This window comes from Perca flavescens, chromosome 16, assembly GCF_004354835.1.
Source record: "Perca flavescens isolate YP-PL-M2 chromosome 16, PFLA_1.0, whole genome shotgun sequence".
NCBI classification, from domain to species: domain Eukaryota; kingdom Metazoa; phylum Chordata; class Actinopteri; order Perciformes; family Percidae; genus Perca; species Perca flavescens.
The window spans coordinates 17,492,854-17,514,098 of record NC_041346.1 but is presented as its reverse complement, the minus strand read 5'-3'; the positions used below and the strand labels follow the sequence as shown (position 1 = coordinate 17,514,098).

General features: G+C 38.6%; 2 protein-coding genes across 2 annotated transcripts; both read right to left on the bottom strand.

The window, feature by feature from the left end:
* Nucleotides 1-1,914: 1,914 nt before the first annotated feature.
* LOC114571349 (sushi domain-containing protein 2-like) lies at nucleotides 1,915-9,720 on the bottom strand. The gene is made up of 16 exons (XM_028602246.1): nucleotides 9,711-9,720; nucleotides 9,091-9,289; nucleotides 8,793-8,944; nucleotides 8,504-8,671; nucleotides 8,228-8,402; nucleotides 7,949-8,150; nucleotides 6,808-6,893; nucleotides 5,435-5,703; nucleotides 5,214-5,348; nucleotides 4,871-5,029; nucleotides 4,473-4,721; nucleotides 3,908-4,091; nucleotides 3,314-3,408; nucleotides 3,060-3,239; nucleotides 2,056-2,157; nucleotides 1,915-1,943 (listed from the first exon to the last, which is right to left on the bottom strand). Exons 1-16 carry the CDS (start codon nucleotides 9,718-9,720, stop codon nucleotides 1,915-1,917), a joined length of 2,394 nt encoding a protein of 797 aa, XP_028458047.1.
* Nucleotides 9,721-10,626: 906 nt separating this feature from the next.
* myo1hb (myosin IHb) lies at nucleotides 10,627-20,439 on the bottom strand. The gene is made up of 31 exons (XM_028602244.1): nucleotides 20,314-20,439; nucleotides 19,803-19,918; nucleotides 18,798-18,996; nucleotides 18,602-18,682; nucleotides 18,166-18,345; nucleotides 17,974-18,072; nucleotides 17,758-17,871; nucleotides 17,564-17,635; nucleotides 17,357-17,476; nucleotides 16,956-17,023; nucleotides 16,773-16,878; nucleotides 16,538-16,618; nucleotides 16,346-16,437; nucleotides 15,826-15,920; nucleotides 14,660-14,706; nucleotides 14,271-14,351; nucleotides 14,079-14,184; nucleotides 13,831-13,948; nucleotides 13,574-13,687; nucleotides 13,395-13,471; nucleotides 13,238-13,306; nucleotides 13,032-13,116; nucleotides 12,764-12,926; nucleotides 12,545-12,628; nucleotides 12,245-12,338; nucleotides 11,786-11,841; nucleotides 11,570-11,705; nucleotides 11,406-11,476; nucleotides 10,987-11,084; nucleotides 10,780-10,883; nucleotides 10,627-10,697 (listed from the first exon to the last, which is right to left on the bottom strand). The coding sequence occupies exons 1-31, from the start codon at nucleotides 20,437-20,439 to the stop codon at nucleotides 10,627-10,629; spliced, it is 3,123 nt and encodes a 1,040-aa protein (XP_028458045.1).
* Nucleotides 20,440-21,245: the final 806 nt, after the last annotated feature.

Here is a 21,245-nt window from a genome sequence, read left to right as displayed (position 1 = left end):
AGCTGATTCATTCTGTCCAGCATTAAGTGTGATCTAAGGAATGAGAATGACTTGGTATGTGTGAGCTAGGGTGTTACTCCTCCGTTGCCCTGGGACCTGGAGAGGATAATGCTAACAATTTTGTATTTATATCTCTTGAGTGTCTGTGGCAAGTTGTTGCTGAATGACTCTGGAAGCAGCAAGCAGACCGTTTATTCAGCAGTGGCCTCTGCAGTCTTGTCACATACTGGTGCTCTTTGTCCATAGAAATCACAGCCTTGTGTTATATGAGGGAACAGCACGTACATTCAGAGTCACAGGGTAAACAACAGACTTACTTCCAGTTTCTCAACACAGGAAACTCAAGACCAAACAAATATTACCATGTGATGAGTATGTAGGGCAAATTACAACGTTAAAGACATGCTTACATCCAAGACAATGTGATGGACTGAGGCATTGACGCAGTCGAGTGGTGGTGAGGAATTTTGCATCTAGAGCTACGTCTTTATGGGAGTTATGTTGTATAAATAATGAACCAAGCTTTAGAGAAATAAATCAAGCCATTTGACATCAGAGCGGAATGGTATTTGTTAATGAGGCAATATCTACATCCTTTCCATCTGCACTCATCCAGAGCATTAGTCCAAGGTATTAACTAAATATTGAGCAGACATGGTAGAAATACTGTGTCACCAAGAAGCTGAAGTCAAACATAATGCCTGGACTGATTCCATTGCCAGATAACTATTGTTAGCAACACCATCTTGAATGTTGTCATTCTCAAATGATCTGCTTTCCATACCGAGTTCCATAGTAGCCTACATTATAAGTATTACTGTGACCTTGTAAGGCCTTCAAGCTAACTTTTTCTGTATGTGTCTTTGGTAGTACATTTTGAGAAGTCTTGTAATGCCTTGCATATAAAAAGATTAGCAGTTACATTTTCTTTTATGTTTTTGTATTGTCAAACACATTGCATTGTATTTTTGTTGTTTGGGTTATAGTTAACTGATAAATGGTGGGAAAAGATAACTATAAACATTTACACACACATTGTAGTTTTGAGACGAAAGGCTGGTTGTGTTGTGACTGTGTAGTTTGGCAGAATACACAGTGAAAGAAGAAAATCATCATTCATATTGAGTCTGAATTGAAGCTACAGAATACTGTATTTGAAAAACTTTATTGTTCACCAAATTTGAAAATAGTAAACTGTATAACAATATTCATCAGCATTTGATGACAGCACACAAACAATAACTACACATCAGTGAGATAGTCTGTATACAGGTGATCTGAAGTGCTGACCAAAGATCTTCTGTAGCCCAAACACTTGATGATGTATAACATTAACATTAAGGGAGTGTTCAGACAGTTGCAGGTTGGATCATTAATGTTTCACTTTTGACATTATTTTATCAATTATTGTTAGCTTAAAATATGACTTACGGTAAGTTATTGATTGATCATTTTTACATAGCTACATTTGACATCATCCAACTTAATGACTGACTGTGAAGTAGATGAACCCACAAGCCTTCAATAACAAAGTGTTTTCACTTTTTCAATAAACCTAAACCTGTAGTTTTTAGCCCAGGATGTTTTGTGGTTATGGTGGGTGCGTTCAAAAGTGCAACACAGGTTAAAATTTCCTCTTATAGAAGTCAGTGCAACAATACCTTTCTGCCATGGAAGATGTAGTGTGTAAAAGATGGAGTGTGTAGTTACTCTTTACTGTGACCTTTGCTCAACCTTATAATACATGTTAGTCTGGATCATGGCTGTGGTTTAAAATGTTTATGACCAAAGTAAGATGTTTCTTTTATATTATGCGTGTCTTTATCTTCCGTAAGCACGTATTGATGCATGCATTCATTTTTAAGTTTTTCATTTTTCAGTAGATGAAAAGTTGTGGTTAGAGGGCCTCACTTGTCACAGCTTCTTCTGAATGTGCATCTTTTCTGAAATAAAAAATAAATGAATAAAAACAGTGAAAAGAGAAAATGGACTTTCTCTGTAAAACCTTTTCCATACCAAGTAAGTTAATTGATACATCAACTGAAGATACTGTACCGCACCTTTTCTGTTTCCTGGAGTGGAGTATGATTGTTGTTATAATCACAATCAGTGCTACAGCTCCAATGACTGAACCGGCCACTATTCCGGCAACATTACCTGAAAAATGACACAGTTGTTTTTAAGCCAGAGGCTCCAAAACAATGATTATAATTAGTTTGTTTGATTCCTTGTTTTTTTTGTTTTTTAAACCTTAACTTGATAGTTAACTGCTGTTGATTTAAACATACTGTATGTTTAGTATAGCCTTTGAGTGCATGTATTTGTTTCCATAGAAAGGAACCAGGCAAGGGAAAATTCATCCTTGTAATATGTGATTATGCTACAAAATTCTTCCCAGCTATGCAGGCAGCCTAAACTATACTCATTTTACACTTGAGGCGTGTCTCGAAGTGTGACAATATCTGTTGGTCGGTCAGTTGGTTCACCACTTTGGTCCAGATTGATCTACTGAAAGGAGTGGCACACAATCTTGTACAGAAATTCATGGTGCCCAGAGGATGAATCCTAATGATTTTGGTGATTCTCTGATTTTCTAGCTACACGTGAGGTTAAAGGCAGGGTTGGTAACTATTTCCAGTATATACTTTTTTATAAATTGTCACAGCAATAAATGACTCATCAACAATTTAACCCTTTAACACCTAGTGCTCATTCAGGCTGCCTGGACTTTTTTGCTTTTTTGACTGTAAAATTGTCAAACAATGTGCAATCAGTGAGTGCTCTTGCCTCCTTTTCCAATTTAATGTAAGCATTTTTATTAGAGTCATTGGTCTTATAAGTAATTCTTACTTACATCAATTTGTGTAAAAATGTCATGAGAATGATTAGATGTTCTGTGCATTTCAACACTTCAGACAAAGCTGATTTGATGGATCAAATGATGCACACAAGCACACACACACGCATGCAGGCTCAAATACAGACACTCACACAATTGCCACTGCTGATTTGATAGGATCAAAATCATTGCACAAGACTGATTCATTATTTATTCATACTGGTAACCACGCAGTTTGAGTCATCTCCAGTCCACTGGCCGTTCTCCTGGCATATGCGCTCTGCTGATCCTTTGAGTGTGTAGCCATCATCGCAGGAAAGCTGCACCTTAGCTCCTTGTACATATGTGGTCCCCTCCTTCTTCCCGTTTTTTGGTGGTGAAAGCCATCCACAGGATATCACTGCACAGTATAACAATAACTAACACTGTAAAACCAATTAAATGTACATAATAATCACATTTGTATACACTAACCTCGCTTTAGATCCTCCACAAGAGAAATGTGACTCTGGAAAGACACTTTGGTAGCATTTCCCATGCTTGGACTACGACCTACCAGGATATCATACCTACAGGACAGAGGTACTGATCAGAAAATGAGATGCTGTTATTTCACTGTAATGGATACCACTTTCATTTACATAAAGAATCATCAGAAGTTGAGATGTCAATAATATTTAGGCCCTGCATGGGTAAAATTCTGCATCCTACATTTCCCATAATGCAACTGGTCTTTCGTGAAATCTCATTGCCTGGTCTTTCCAACCCATAACTACAGTTTGCAATCCAGGCTTTTTGTACTTTATTAGCCCGAGCCGAGATAACCCTGACATCAGTATGGGTTATTTTGTCAGATTTTACAAAAGCTCCTTTCAGAGCCACAGAAGACATTGTACAACTGTTTTTACAGACCTAGTGGTAGTCCGCATGACGAGTAAACTGAACTTCATGTGTAAAATTGGTGGAGTTAAGATAATTTAAATCATTCTGACTGAGATGGCCAACATTTGTTTCATAAAAACACAATAATTTTTAGTTAATTAATTATTATACGTTTTCTTCTCATACCTACAAAACTGAGAACCCTCTCCAGAGCATATCTCGGATGCTTGATTGGCTAATGGATCATCTGGACTTTCGGGGACAGAAAACACTGGAACAAAAGTATGGTCATGTCTGGGAACATAGTAATATGTGTCCAAAAGATAGTTTGAATCATATGTGAACAAGGCAGAGTTGTTGGAGATGGCCCCTGTAAGACAAAAAGAAACACACTCACCATTAAAAGTAATTACATTTAAGTGGAAATTTTGCAACATTATCTGCTGATGTTTCATGAAATGAGAGTGATGTCCTGAAATGCCTGATTATCAACCCAAATTAATCATTAGCCACTCTAACGTTTCACATAATAAAATGATGAATGTGTTGTTTGTCATTATTTGGGTCTCGTGTTTTCATTACATAATACAAGTTTTGTTGAAAGAACACAGTCATCACATACCAACAATTGTAGCCTATGTCCCAAACATCGTACCTATTTAACATTTTATGAGGTTTTGTTGGGTATACAACATGTACGACCACATGAATTTCAACAGCACGTAATCGGCATTGTGAATCATTTTATTACAGCTTGCCCCAAAGCGGAACACCTCCTCTGGATTGGTGAGGTTCAGCACAACTTGGCCGTTGCTGAGGGTGAGGTCGTCTTTGGCGTCGCCATTCATCTTTCCCAACAGTCCGAGAGTGGAGTCTTTGAACTCCTCTGGCAGGAGCACGGTGGTTGTCATAGTTCCCTCTCTCAGTCGCACTTCCACCCCGGCTCCACTGGGAAACATCACGGTGACATTTGTAGAGGCAGGGGAAAACACAAACACACCTAAAAGGGAGATTTGGTCAGAATAAAGGCAGTTCTTGTAGTGCAGCTGTCAAATGAAATGAACACAGGGAATACATTTTATATGATCTCATCAGGGGTAGTAAAATCAATGACTTCATTATAAGCAGAAAGGTGATTGAGGGTCTCACCATGTAGGTCCATCCAGCTCTGCTCAGAAAAGGAGAGGGTTTTTTGATTCTGCAGTACTTCAAGGCCGTTGTGACTGCTGACCAGCCGCACCTCAATAATATCAGAGGGGGTTTCTTTCATGGCTACAGCCGTCAACTTTGTTGCTTTTATCGTGGTTCCTAGTAATGAGAGAATCAGATCAATGACGTAGGGAAAATAATTGTTGTAATGGCCTAGTTTATTTGCAGTGTGTATTTTATATATACAAATATGTGTTATCATAATTTAGTGGTAGCATTCACTGATCATTGTTGAGAAAGACAGAAACTTTTAAAGTTTCTGTCAGTATCTTCAGTTACTCACTGTTCACTGGCTCTGTTCTGCCCTGGATTGTCAGCCGTTTCTTTTCTGAAGTCACCAAGGTATATTCCCCGTTGCCATTGAAGGAGTAGCTGACACCATCAAATGTTATGAAGTGGGGATCTCCAAACACCACAGCTGTCATTACAAACCAAAAATTAAGACTTCACATTAAACAATAATCATTTAAAAACACATACACCGTAATACCCTGAATCACTAACCTGAGCTGGGTGACTGATAACGCCTGCAGTCACTGGATGGCCGGTGTTTGAAGTAGTAGTTGCAGTTGTCAGACCACAGGCAGCAGTAGTAGAAACTGAGGACATCGTAGACCCAGTGGGACTGTCCGGGAACTCGAGGGGGTTTCTTGTATGGAGGGGAGCCCCAGTCGTGTGCTCGGTCTGGAGTACTTCCCCCAATTGAGTCTGCTGTCAGCACCTGAGCACCAGTGCTGTCATAGCAACACTGTTGTCCTGCTGCATACCTCGGACTGTTGATACATTTACAAAAACATTGTCAAGAGTCTTCTGCCACATTATAGGCTCTGTGAGACTGTACAGTGCTTCGAGCTAAATGCTAAATTGAGCTCACAATGACTGCTAACATGCTGATGTTAAGCATGTGTAATGCCATCTTTGCCATCTTAATTTAGTATGTTAACATGCTAACATCAATAAACATAAAGTACAGCTAAGACCAATGGGAATGGCATTAGTCTTTTTAGGATTTAGACATAAACCAAAGTATTGGACAAAGTGAATAAATGTGTGTACCAGATGTCATAGTAATCCATCAAATAGTTTTGCAACATTTCAGTCTGGACCAAAGTGGTGGACCGATCAACCAGCAGAACGACATATAGCCTGCATAGCTAAAATATGGATATTTAGTCATTTTTAAGTATTAGTGGCTAGTAAATAATGTATTATTGCTTGAATAATAATAACATAGATTACAGCAGGGCAGCTTTGTCAGTTGCACACATCAGTTTTTTGTATTAAATGCATTGCACTATAGTTATAGTTATAGTTATAGTATTGTCACGACAGTTCCTCAGTTGTGTTTGTTTTTGCCCATTGTGCCTCTTTGAGCCTCCTACCAGCCACATTGTATACGAGTATAGAGAATACCAAAGACAGCCAAACTGCTACAAAGTGCTGTTATATGTATAAAGTATTTGACAAAAGTATTCACAATTTTCTCAGATGGAATTCCTAAAATGCTAACCTACAGTATCTGCCAACAATGAGGTTTGTTAACATCATAGCAGCTCAACAAAAATACATTTAAATCATAAAGTTGCTATGCAAAAATGTTTGACATATGCCTCATAAATTAGGTTAGCACAAGAAAATACAGATAATAATTTTGTTGACATTTTAATCTGTCTATGGATTAGAGGGAACTGTAGGTTGTCCCCTCTAGCCAATTATCACAGACTGCAAATGTTACCACCAATACTACCTATTATATAAAGTTACAAAATAAAGCTGCCTACCCAAATGCATTGCTAATGACGCAAATGTGTTTTTAATATTTATAATGTTGACACCTGACCATGAGGGCAAGTTAACAGTCTGAGTGAAGGACTCACCTGGCTTGTATAGCCCTCACACAGTGAACACTTCCAGGGTGGTAGGTGCACACGCTCCCCTTCTCTATATCACAGCCATAGTCAGTCTGAGGAGAGAGAGACAGCGTCTGTAACCAAGCAGCCAAACGTGCATTTTACTGTGTTCATGTATATACTGCAGTCCAGAAGCATAACAATAATATGACAAAGTCATTAGTTTTTCAATTTGCTTGTCCACAATTGGAAAGCAGTTAATAAGCAAATGTTGCACAAACAATTAGTGGCTGCCCTCATGCAGTTTTAACTTTATATTTGTCACCCACCAGCCATTGAAAAACACTATTGGCTTTGCCTAACTCTACCTGTAAGTTTATAAGATAAAAGGCATAACATCGATGCAGAAACGTGTTCAGCGTTGAGAGAATGCTTGTAAATACTACAATACTACAATCTCTTTGACTTTGAACTGATAAGCAATGAGCATTAGTAAAAGGCTACGGCCCCTAACAATCACCATAAACACATAAAGTAATTGCATACGTTTATCAGTAACACTTTACTTGAAGGTATTGACATAATCATGACATGACACTGTCATAACTATGACATGACACTGTCATGAATGTGTCATAAACGTTACAAACAAGTCACAAACGTTTATGACTTCTGTCATCAAGTGTCATTCGGTTTTTGTCATGAAAAGTTGACATTGAAATTGACGACAACTTCTGGTAATGCCACTTTGATTAATGTCAAGTTGTCATAATCAAGACAAGCCAAACAATGTCAACTTGTCATGATAAAAACCGAATGACACTTAATGACAGAAGTCATAAACATTTATGACTTGTTTATAATGTTTATGACATGTTCATGACAGTGTCATGTCATAGTTATGACAGTGTCATGTCACAATAATGTTGATACCTTCAAGTAAAGTGTTATCCATCTAACATGTGCCTGTTCATGCCTGTGTCCAAGTCATTAATCTGTGAAGTAATGGTTTTTCTGTGGATAAGTTTATGCATCCACATGCTACATGATTGCATCTTCAAATGTATTTGCATGAGTTAATTTCATTCATCTTACAATGATTTTGCACCTGTTTTTAATCACTAAACCTTTGAAGCCAAATCTTAACTTGCTACCCTTTTATACTTACATGAAACCTCCCCGTGTCTGCTCTCGCTTGAGCCAGAGTGCAGGGGCAGTCTATGATCTCATTGAGGAAGTTGGGCAGCTGATTTTCCAGCTGGTCCCATACTAAACATTTCTCCAGGGCCCAAACTGTTGAATTTTGCCTGAACTTCTCCTCCAGATGCCAGGCCAGGGCGTGATCCTCAGTCCATGCGACTTGTACATTCCTAAATGAACATGGCAAATACTGTACAGCTGACAACTAGAATAACATGTTTTATTACAGCCATATGTTTGTACATACCACATGCCATCAGGGTAGGTGCTGGGGCTGATGCGTAGAGAGCCAAGCTCCCAACTCGAAAAGCCGTTCTCTGCTGGTTTGGGCAAAAAACTAAAGGAACCACTGTTGGGCTGATCCTTTGCAAGTGAGTACAGATATTCCCACTCACCCTGCCAATTGTCTGAATAGGGTTTTCCTACAGAGAACATTGAACAGAATTCAGTGTTTTTACCCAATTCATAGTCATGTGATTTACAATGTGTAAATGTGGTGTATACAGTAAATAGGCATACTCACCTGTCTCGCTGTATCCCCAGAGCTCTATGTTGACCCTTTCCACGCTAACCAAAGAGGTATTCCATGTCATCTCAAGAGTGCCTCCAACATCTGGTGTACCATAGTACTGCCATTTTTTTGAGTTGACCATAGTCGCCTTAAACTGAGCATCTAACTTGCCAGTATGTACTGTAGCAAAACATTTGAATCAAATAAATCACATTAATGTAATTTTAACACTAAATGGAAAACTGCGCATTAATGAAGTTTATGGAAGAGTATTGAGGGCATCCACAGGCAGTTATTGTACCTGACAACCAGGCTCCAACTCTACTGAATGTAGTGCCATTATCTGAGGAGATGTGCAGGGGAACCCATCCTGTTTCATACAATAGTGGGGAGATACAATGGCCTCTACTGTTTTCATCCACATACCCCACAGTATTGATATTGTGGTTGAACCTGCCATTATAAATGAATGATCAGCAGGTTTCTATAATGTAATTCATCTGAATAATAATTTCTCTTAACTATAATCAATTAATCAAAGGTAAAATCAGATCAGGTTTAGCAATATGTTTACACTGAGGTGTAAAAAAAAGTCTTACCTGCAAATGATCTCAGAACTCTTATTGAAACTCGCTTCAAGGACAATAAAATCCGTCCCACCCAAAATGGACCCAGAATATGGAAAGACTTCCACGCAGTACTCTTTATAGTCTGTACAGCAGTACTCCAGAGACGTGCATGTCGAGTGGCATGAACATAAGTCAAATTTTACCCCACAGTTTCGTTCACATGTCTGTCCTGTCCAAAATAAGGAGAAATAAGTATTTTACAGAATCTGGAGTGAGCCACCAGTTTCAATCGATATATCTAAAACCAATTTGAAATTATAGGTAGGTTTTTTGGTTTTTCAAATGTCAGAGATGAAATACAATATATGTAGCAATTTAGAAGTTTGTGGGTACTTACCTAATGTCCTGCAGATGCATAAAACCAGAAAGACAAATATTACTGCTGTGGATCTTTCCATCATGACAGTGAGTGAAACTGTTAGCCAAGGTTTATTTCTGCTGCTCTCTTGCCTGCTTCTACAATTTCGTCCCAGGTATATATACTCAGCATGTTTCTAGACCTTGGCCCTTTTCATCCCAGGCATTCACAAACATCTGTTTAATCATCAACCAGAGGTCATTATGATAACAATTTAATCTCACATGACTACCTTTGACCATCTCTCCCTTAAGTGCCAATCCATTTGTAAGATTTATAATCTGCATAATAGATTTTAGATTGTATTTAAGACTGGCAAAAACTCATCTTATTGGCTCTTACATACTCAATATGATGTTTAGATAAAGATACAACACATACACTAATATGAGTGTGTGGGATGAGATTATTCCACATCAGCATTTCCCTTCTTTTTCTAAGTAGGATAATGTGTGCAGAAACAGTGAATTATAGGATTAAGAATAAACCTCATTACAAGTATGTTTATTACTCAACCTGAAAACAATCAGAGCTGGGAACCTGTAGGGCCAGCAGTAAATCATTAGGGGGAGCTGCTACCTCAGGAACCATCTCAGTGACCCCTTCTGTAGCATGTCAAGCATGCATTTGAAATGTGCTGATGTAATTTGCTCTGTATTAAAGTAATTTTCCTCCCAAAAATACATGTGCTTTTTTTACATGCAGTGTCCATTGGGGTAAAACATGTTTTAATGTTAAAGTACAACATGGATGAGGCATTGTAAACATTCATGGCTGCACACATTCCTAATATTGTTCTCTACTGTTATCATCTAGACAGAATTTCAGATACATTTAATACAACAAAGATTACAAGTGCTTCTATTCATTAAGGATGGCTGATTTTAATGAATGTGAGCTGGGATCTGTTTGTTCACTTAGAGATGATTTCAACTTCAGACACATTAGGAACAACAGACATAATGATATTCTGGCTAGCCTCTACTATTAGCTTGTTGTCTGCGCTTTACAACTAAGTAATTGGCAGTGTAATATTTGTTACACATGATTGAATAACATTGTCATAAATATGCAAAACTGAAAAACCAGCTGCCATGAAACACAATTGGCAAAAACCATGAAGCAGGATCACAGAACAAACACTGCTGTTACTCATATTTTGCAGCAACATCATCCCAAATCACTGGTAGCATCATCTGGACTTGGTTCTTGTAGATTCCTAAAGAAGAAAGTAAAAAGCTTGGTCAATTGTTTATACTAATAGTAATTTGACATTGTCTCATCATGATGCTTTAATGAACTCACCACCATCAAATGGCCATTTTTTGCCCTGTAGACCATGGACTCCTGACCACTCTTGAAGTCCACGATGCCCTCTCTGCCAGGCTGGATGTCAAATCGCACACTACAAGTGACAAAAACAATTTCACATTGAATTTAGCACATCATAATTTTTAACATTTAGATTTCTAGCTTTCTTATTACTACATACAGTCCAGATTATGTACCTGCCCTGGACCACTTTGATGGAGTTCTGCTGGTTGCCAATAAGACTCAACTTAGTCAGGGCCTCAAACAGGTAGTCACACTGAAGGACCAGATCACCCTAAAAGAACAAATGGCGCCAGTTAGATGTGATGATTTTACAATCCAGAAGCCTTAAATGAACCAATTCATAAAGTAATGTTTTTTGATCTGATCTTGCTCTCCATATTGTCTCTAAACTTCTTCTGAACAATACATTGAAAGCCAATTTAACTGAGTTGTTTTGAGTCTGAGGAATGTCTTTATTGAAATTGCAGACTTAACTGTCTAGAGAACCATGATACACACATACGTGTATACATGATCTACAGATTGACATTTAAAAATACAATTTACACATTGCCTTAGATATCTATAGGCACCAGTCTGTTGATACATCTACCTTTTGCTTGATGTCATCACATGTAACATGAAGGATCAGGAAGTTGTCACTCAGGTTGCTGACTGACACACCTATAAAAAATAAACGTGTACATAACAGCAAGTTTAAAACGTGTGTGTTGCTCTCCCTATAAATAACGATGCTTATTTTGTCTCACTCGTTACCTTTCAGAGAGATGTAATCTATCCGCTGCTTGATCTTGGCATCCTCGACCAGGTAGGCGGCTTCCTGGGTAAAGATGAGCTGCCGGAGACGAGGCCTGAATCCGTTTCTGTCATACTTTACCACTGGCACACTGTACTGTGGAGGGAGGGGGGGGAGACACAAGGTTAGTGTGGATCGAGTATAAAGATGCAAAGTAAATTCCAATATTAATTTACCTTGATGTGCTCATGCCGGATCATCTGAAGCACTTTGATGCTTATGTCTCCTGCACCTTAATAAAATAAGTGAATCCATGAGAGAGGATCTCACACAGATCAAATAAAATAAAACTACAGTGTCTCAGTAATTCCTTTATAACTTTATTATCAATGTACATTAGTTTTTTAATGGTCCATTAACAGGCTCACAAAGTATTTCAGCAGTATGTACAATCAGGTTTGTTATTTAATTTGTTTTTTGATTTTTTACAACCTTGGCTTTTTCCAAATTCAAAATGCAAACTTGTACTTTGAATATATCTAATCTAATGTAGTGCAGGCATTTGCTGTCTCCACAGACTAATATAACTATTCTTTTTATCATGTTGTATGTACTGTATTCCATACTTAAAAGTAATAATGATAAATTATATATTCTTGTAAGTACACTCAATGAAAATAACTCAGCAGTCTTACCTATTCTGGTGTCCATGAACGGTCTGCACACACTGAAGGGGTAGTTTTCTTTTTTTCCTTTGAACATGGCGCTCGTCTGTGCTTTTAACAGAAGCTGGAAACAAGGAAACAGAAAAAAAGCAGAATGTAAGTTAAGACATTTTATTTCCTGAAGAGAATTTGTCGGGGACTCAATAGTTGCCCACAAACCTTTTTTTTATTTAGTTGTTTTTAATGTGGAATGGATGTGTTGAGAGTGCATGTATTGCATTTCCTTCACTGACATTTTTACCATTGTGTGTGACAGAGGGTGGATTGTACCTGTGCTTTCCTCTGTGGAGTGATTCCCCGAACGTACTTCCGTACCATGTGGCGAATGTAGAGCTTCTTCAACAGCTGGGAAACCTAGAAAAAATACAGTTTCAAACTTTTAAAAGGTGTAGCCATTAACAAAATCACCAACCACTGCCCTCATGCATGCAACCTAATACCTAAAAACAGTTGGTGTAAAAAAGAAGGAAAAAAAATTATATCACCCACCTCCTGCATTATAGGCGGAGGGGTGAGCCAAGAGTCTTTTTCCACAACTGTTTTGGGAAGGTTGTCCCTCAGCCGTGTGAGGTAGTTCTGCCTTACGTACGCCAGGTACTCACTGTTGTCAACGCAGACTGGCTGATTTCGAGTCATGAAACCTTTAATGAACCTATAACAAATCAAAACACAGATAGCCTCACAACATAGACTTGATTATACTTTAAGCCATCTCATCTCGTTGAACCTTCAAATAGATTTCATTGTGTGAACTTACTTTTGGATTACCTTGACAGCCCATGCCCTCTTTTCACGCTCCTTTCTGGCCAGCAGACCTCTCCAGCAGGTCTCAATCTTAGTGGCTATTTACATAAAACAATGTAATAAAAAGCAATATCTTCAAACGTTTGTCACCTGCATTCGGTATAGGAAAAGCTTTTAGTTTGTGCTTATAAACACATCTGTGGGCATTTTAACACTCACCAGCCTCTCTCTGTTTAAGGTAGTCTCCTTTCGCTCTGTAGCCTTTGTACTTGGCCTGAATGCTTGTTGCTGCAGCAATGACAGTTACAGTTCACCCTCAGGAGTGTTATGATGCTTAATGTGGTATTACAACTAAACGTACAGAACAACATCTCACCTAGCTTGTGTTTGCAGACCTGAAAGGCGTCTTCTGTTGCAAACAGAGTTCTAGGGTGCCGGATGAAAATCTTTGTCCTTTGGAAAAGAGACAAACACTGAGAAGTTACTGTATCTCTTCCAGGTGAACCCATCATAGACAGTGTATGACATGTCACCCTTGCATTAACATCTGCCTACCTGCCCATCTTGTACTCATTAGGTTTGTAGCCCAGGTGCTTGATCAGGCACTGCACACCTTCTGCTGCTGTACCTTTCCAGTTGGGCCAGGTTTCAGGACACAGAGGCTTGTACCTGAGCACAGTAGAATAATGCACAGTCACATAGCTTTATAGTCAGCAGCAAAAATGAATACATGCCAAATATCTACTGCAAGAACAAAGAAAACTCAATGTGCATTTCGGATGAAAGCAAAGAGAAAAGGTGTGCTTAGCTACCTCTGGAGAAAGAGCTCATATTTGCGTCGGTAAGCAAACCCAGCACGCCTGACCCTCAGGTGCTCCATCAGCCCCAGGTACTTCATCTGATGTCTCACCAACACATCATCAAAGCGTCCTGCAGTGGACACAAAAGGTCATCTAAAGAGTTGAAAACTGGCTGGCTGGCTGACTGTAGGCTGAATACAGCCAAAAGTATTGCTAGGGCTCTAAGGTCTATTCAAAAGTAAAGGGTTTTCGGGACACACCTGGCTGCTTGGCTTCATTGGGTTTAATGCAGCGGACATACCAGGGCTCTTTGGACATTAGGATCTCAGTCAAGCTCACCAGGCTGCTCTTAAACTGAGTCACCACCTGGGCAGTCACAGGTATGCATATGTCAATGGTTTGTTCATAGTAGTTGTGTAAATTATTAAATCATGTTCTGAATAGTTTCTTACAGTTTCAGGTCTCCTCTTGCTGTCCGGTTCAGTAGAAGGAAAACAGTGTTTGATTATAGCATTCTTGGACTGTCGCATGACCTTAAGGAGAATAGGAAAACTGTATAAGCCGCAAACATATCAGACAAAAAGTATACCTTAAATAATAATGTAGGTGGTTATTATGTTCATTTGCTTATTATGTTTATATATATATATATATATATATATATATATATTTTTTTTTTTTTTTTTTGTTTTTCATTTCTTTTTGGTGTTTTTTGGTAGCAGTGAAGGATATCAGAAGTCATACAGTAGATTCAGAACACGTATTGTATTTGTGTAATACAATGATCCAATACTTTTGCGTATCACCTGGTTTTTATACTAAAGAAATTAAATGAAATTACCTCTTTCCCATTTTTATACAAGAGATCATTGTTTTTGTCCAAGAATCCTAAAAGGTTAAAGAACAAAGAAAAACTTTAAAATAGCAATAACACATAATTCTTCTTACAAATAATTAAGGTTGAATTCATAAGACCTACTTGGATGCTACTGTGTAGTTTAACTTGCCCTTGAAGGGTATCTTTATCAAGTACAGCACTTTGTTATAACATGCTAGCCTACTGAGCTTGTGGGTGGTTTCTTTTTTTTGTTAAACCTTCATTGAAAAAACATTTAAATACACAACATTTCAGACATGAGCCCAACATCATGACACATAGAAACAATAATGTGTCTATATATATATATATATATATATATATATAATAAAAAAAATTGAATTGGGATAAATTTACACAAAATTCTAAGAGAAAAAAATGTATGTGGGCTCCCACGTGATTTCTTTTGTTAAACCATTACCGTTTTTACTTGTATTTTTTTAAATATGTTAGGTCCATATGCGTTTGTGTTATGTCGTGAATGTAAAAATGAACTGCTATCTCCTTTGTCAGCTCTAGCCACTGAACAGAAATAAGCGGAGAAATCAGACCAATTACAAAAGTTGGTCAGTGTGACGTGGTGTTGCCTGAGCTCATTGCTATTCATGAGCTCGCCCAGTTGCGCTGGGTAAAGGATGTTGATAGCCAGGCTCTCATTGGTTAGCTGTTAGCCAATCAGAGTCAAGCAGCTTAGCTCGTTGAATATTAATGAGAACTGGCACAAATTGAGTCTTCCTGCAGGCTTTCTATACCACGCTAGAATGGCTTGAAACAAGAAAATGAGTCGTAGAACTTCAGACATTACCACAAAGTAATGAAATACGTGTGGCAGGGCACCTTTAATATTTGTTTTGTGTTAATAATTTTGCCACTTTTAAGGCATACTTTTGTCAAAATGAGTTAACATTGACAACAATACTATTTCAAAGTGATGTATTTAGTGTATGCATATATTGAGAACTGAGAATGTGACCTATGGAATGGCACACATGTAGCACCATTTTATTTTATCTAACGTTTGCTAATGTTACACTACATTTTAGCAATATGCTGATGTTACATATGCTCATTAAATGGTATTGTAATAGAGAGAGACATTATTTAACATACAGAGCTATCTCATCTCTTACCAACAACACAGTATGTAACCTCGCCAGCATAGTGCAAGAGGCGGAAGTCTCCCCTTTCCAGTGTTTTCCTCGTCTTTTGGTCTGCAAGTTTATGTCTGCAGGAAAGAGAAAGTTATTGCAGGCCATTATGCTGTTTATGGTAATGCTATGTGCTGGCCTGGGCATAACCTGCAATTTCTGATAAATGTAAATGAACTGTATTTATATAGCACTTTTCTAGTCTTAACAACTACTCAAAGCGCTTTTATATAGTACAGGAACCATTCACAAACATTCATACACTGTGGCCGAGGCTGCCATACAAGGTGCCATTTGCTCATCAGATAAACATTCACACACATTCACACTCCGATGGCGCAGCATCAGGAGCAATCTGGGGTTCACTGTCTTGCCCAAGGACACCTTGACATAGGAATGCAGGGCCAGGGATCAAACCACCAACCTTTTGATTGTTAGGCGACCACTCTACCACCTGAGCCACAGCTGCCACTATTTAGATAAACAAAAGTGTAGAGCTCACGTGACGAAATGAGGATGACCACTGATCTTTTCCTCCATCTTTTCCAGGAAGGTGAGATCTGTGGCCTCTCCAGGACGTAAACATTCCTCATCCTGTATGAGAGCATAAGCATCAATAATTCAGCCCTGTTTTAGTTTTGTGGGCGAGTGTCGTTTGTCTTTCTGTAGGACCATAACTCAATCATATCTTTACCAATAAAGAGATGATTCCTCTATGTTTCTCCTCTACAAGATCACAGATGATCTTGTTGTTGAAAAATGGCACTGGTTCCCACTGTGCATAAACAAATGAGAAAAGCATTAGGGGTTGAATAGTAGTTTTTATTGTATGTGAGTTTATTTTTACCATATACAGTCTATGATTTTCAGACATAAGTAGCACTTTGAGACATATGACAACAAAATATAAGGATTAATAGCGTTATTACTTCAATCCCCTCCATCTCGTACTCCTCCTGCTCTGACTTGAGGGTCAGCTGGATGAAAAGCTGCTGCAGCTTCTCGTTGCAGTAGTTGATGCAAAACTGCTCAAAGCTAAAATAAATCATAGGCGCTGTCAGTTTTGGATTGTTCATTTCACACAAAATCAGCTCATATGTGCATGATCTAACCTGTTCACGTTGAAAACCTCGAAACCATAGATGTCCAACAGACCAATTACTGTTTTCCTGGAGGAATCCTACAGTTGATTTACACAGATATGATTTCTGCAGCATTTCTTTTATGGATAGTATTGTAAAGCAGGCCCTCTGTGGAGAAACCTCATATATTGGTGTTACTTTAAACCAATTAAATTATATTCTGGAAAAAAAAAAAGAATTAGCCCAAAGAAAAATTTGCCAGATGTGCTTTTTCCGTTACTAGGTGTTTTCAGACTCACAACCAATCAAACGGCTGCCTCAGGCTGGCTGAAATGTTATTACCCCAATTTTCTCCCAATTTTCGTGATCTTTATAAGACAGGTCTGGCTCGGCAAGATTAGAAAGAGGGTAGATTGCTTTTTTATTCTCACCTTGTTAACTAAAGATTCATTGATCTTGTTGACCAGCCAGTTGAAAGTGCGGCCATAGATAGCTTTGGCGAGGGCATCCCTGGCATATACTGCATGGTCCACAGAGAAAGGACTGAACACCTTAAACATCAGAATAATGTAGATAAAATAAAATGAACACGATCAAAAGGTTAAACAAATTTTAAACTTTAAATTTAAATTAGTCACCTCCTCTGTTTTGGCTTCAATCTTCCTGTGGGTTAGGCCCTGTTGTAATACCTGAGTAGGAATCCCCAGCAACTGCACAGCAAATGCAAAGCAAAAAAAAACTTGTAGCACCAAATCTATTCCTGGTCTCAATCAGAAAGCTGCATGGAGATAGGCAAAGGGATTCAACTATCTGCAGTTTGTTTGGGACTCACCTTTGACACCCAGTGCATCTCCTGGTTGTTGTTGAGAGAGGCGTATCCTCTAACATCTGCTTCAAACTTGATATTCCCCAGATGGAGAACACTAGCGATTATTCCAAACAGGTGCTACATTTACACCCAGAAAGAAATACTTCATAAATCACTGGCAAAATGTATTATGCATAATTTAAATAAAGTTTAACATAAAGTTTTACTGTACTACCTCACCTCAATATCACTGTCACCGAACTCTATAACAGAGAGGGCTTTCTGCACTGTCTTCCAGTCACTTTTATCATTGATAGAGCTCACTTTGGCACAATCACCCTGAAGGACACAAAGAATAAAAAGTCTTGGTCAAGAGGTTTTTGCCACACCATATAAATTAAGTTTATGATGATGTTTGTTTTTTCCACTGACCTGCACCAGGTACCTATAGTGCTGGCAGTTTCTCTGCAAGCCGAGCCAGCGAAGCAGATCTTCCTCTCCTCCCTCCACCAGCTGATAGAAGATATGGAAGTTTCTTTCTCCGTGGTTCTGGTGGACCACACGGGACTTCTCCAACAGGTAACTGAGGATGTGACCCCCAACAGCACCACCCTGTAAGAGAGAGAGACAGAGAGAGAGAGAGTGTGTGTGTGTGTGTGTGTGTGTGTGTGTGTGTGTGTGTGTGTGTGTGTGTGTGTGTGTGTGTGTGTGTGTGTGTGTGTGTGTGTGTGTGTGTGTGTGTGTGTGTGTGTGTGTGTGTGTGTGTGTGTGTGTGTGTGTGTGTGAACTTTGAGGTCATTATATTGCTTGTTGTATTACCCTAACATTGTAATTTGCACTGTAATGTAAGGAAAATATTTCAGTCCACCTGGTGGTCGAACTGGATGTCCATGTATTTCCCAAAGCGGCTAGAGTTGTCATTCTTCAGGGTTTTGGCATTTCCAAAAGCCTGGGTGATATAAAAAAATAAAAAGGCAATAAATGGCAGATTTTAGGATCATGTTTTTCTCAAGAAAATGGTCTTACACAGCAGAAGCATTGGCACACATATCCATCCGACTGACTTCAAGCACTGGGTTGGAGAGCAGCAGTCTGTCCCGGACGTTGTTCAGGAGTTTAGTACTCGGACAGCTGACAGCGTAGAATTGCAGGATTTTCTTGGAGGCCTCTGTCTTACCAGCTCCACTCTCCCCTGAGATCAGGATGAAGTGGTTGTTGAACTCAGACTGCATGCTGCGGAAGACGTTGTCTGCCAGCGCATAACTGAAAGTAGAGTAATAGGTTAAAGTCAGTCCCCTTTTAAAAATTCAGACTCGGCAGATTTTTTTTCCATCAGAAAATTAGTTTGTAAAGTATAGTCTTGTATAAGAAGCATTTCTCTTTCCCTTTATAACAAGACTTAAAAATAAAAACTTAACTCCATATCATTGTTATTCCTTTATCTGATAACTAGCTGACAGTAGGAAGGTGAAAGGAAATGAGGGGAAAGAGACATGGTGCATGACCTGCAGCAAAGGGCTACGGTTATTGCGGTTAATGGTTGGCACTTTAACTCCTTGGCAACTATGACGCCCTGCATTTATAATTTATAAACTCTGATGTCACATTGACATCCCGTCTTTTTTTCTTCTTATGTGATAATGTTTCATTCAATTGAAAGTTTAACATACGTACTGTATTTATAACAAGAGTAAGAGCCTACAGCCACACTACTGGCTTTGTGAGGCTGTACTAAGGTACAGCGGTACCTTTAGCTGAATGCTAATGCAGGTAAAATGTTTATCAAGTTCACATGTTGGGTGGCTTATTAGCACTAAACACAACATACAGCTGAGGATGATAGTAATAGAAAAGTATTAAGCTATGCAGGTTTTGTTCTTAAACCAAAATTTTGGATAAATTATTATTATAACCTGATGGTGGCGCTAGAGGAAATGTTCAGGGATAACCAAAGTCAGTGGGAATATATCCTCTGGGAAACATGAATGTCTACAAAATTTCATGACAATTTGTCCACCCCACTGTGTGAAAGTACACAGTACAGTATAAATAAATACAGAACATCTTACATATGAGGTGGCAGCTCAAAGAAATTCACACCCATGTAGGTATCCATTTGCTTCTTGCTGTAGATATCTAACTCTTTATATGGGTTGACCGACACCAAGAGAGTTCCAATGTAGGTCTGCAGAGAAAGGAAAGGAAGTCATGTTCTGCAACTCTTTCACATTTGAAAGTACAGGAGATTGTTTTCGCAAACATTACATAACATTATAAAAGCTTCCAGCAGTGTGGCGTCCATGCATCACTCTGCTGATAAGTAATTTTGTTCTTCTTATCTAAAGCAATAAGTTTGGTTAATCACTTGTCATGACCTCACTCACAGTGGTGAACTTTAGATTGCTCACTCCGCAAATGAAGAGAACAGGAGCTGCTGCTTCAGCAACACAAGGTGCCGGATTCAGCAATAGGCAACACAGCATTAGGACCTTGTTGGGTTGAAGGTTGAGTGTGTGACGGTTAATTAGAGTAAAAGAAAGAGCAGGGTTATCCAACATTACACCACACAGGAAGACTCACGTAAATGAGATTCTCATGGAAGCGTTTCCTCAGGTTGTCCAGGAAGGCACTCTCACTCGTGTAGGCGTCCAGGAGAACGAAATCTTGAATGCCCACACGATCCCGGGCTGTCAGGGAGGCCTCCATGTTCCTCAGGATCTGGTTACAGCGTTCCTCCAGGCTCTGTGCCCGAGCAGGAACACATCAGTGGCATGACAAGGAAACAAGGCATCACAACAGAACAAAATTAATTGTCAAAACTGTATTACTCACTTTGATGACCTTGATGATACAATGTATTGCTCTCTTTAACAAATCACACAGATATGAGGTTATTTTTGGCCCAGTTCTCATTCATTCTTTTCTTTTCTTTTTTTTTTTTTTTTTTTTTATTGAACTATCAAGTCAACATGTACAGAGTATCATAGATGTTTCACTTTTTGTATATATTTATATATATTGTTTTAAACAATTAACACAATACACTTTAAGTTAGTCATACAAAGAAGAAAAAAGAAAGCAAAAGAAAAGGTGTGTGGCAAAGAAACAGTGTGGGTTATGTTACAAGTTTTCATTCATTCTGTCAAGATTAGGACAACAGTATACAGTATGTCCCGTCCTTTTCCTTTGTATCCTGTTTTCCTCAAAAGTTATCTGTTTTTGTTGAGGTTGTCATCACTCATTAACACACATACACACACATGCTCACAATCATGGACAATCTAGGCAGTCAGAGCCATTACTGGCCTTGGCTACATCCTCCATGCTCATGACAAATCTAATTTCAACCACCACTATCTAATCTGCTTCTGTGCTCTCTAATGAGCCATCAGTCTTATTCATGGCAAGGACAGAAAAAACATGAAATACTCCACCTACACTAGGTCACATATTACACAGTTTTAATACACAATAACTGAGACAAAATAACTTAAGTCTAGAAATAATAGAAT

What these genes read in the sequence shown, in the direction of transcription:
- LOC114571349 (XM_028602246.1), bottom strand. An exon ending in ACCTACCCTGATGGCATGTG is followed by an intron (nt 8,151 to 8,227) that starts GTATGTACAAAC and finishes ATGTTCATTTAG; the next exon opens with GAATGTACAAGTCGCATGGA. An exon ending in CAGAACAGAGCCAGTGAACA is followed by an intron (nt 5,030 to 5,213) that starts GTGAGTAACTGA and finishes TCTCATTACTAG; the next exon opens with GAACCACGATAAAAGCAACA.
- myo1hb (XM_028602244.1), bottom strand. Translation starts at nt 20,439, where the DNA reads ATGGAGGCCTCCCTGACAGCCCGGGATCGTGTGGGCATTCAAGATTTC. An exon ending in TCGGTGACAGTGATATTGAG is followed by an intron (nt 17,872 to 17,973) that starts GTGAGGTAGTAC and finishes GTGTAAATGTAG; the next exon opens with CACCTGTTTGGAATAATCGC. An exon ending in CAATGAAGCCAAGCAGCCAG is followed by an intron (nt 13,949 to 14,078) that starts GTGTGTCCCGAA and finishes TGTCCACTGCAG; the next exon opens with GACGCTTTGATGATGTGTTG.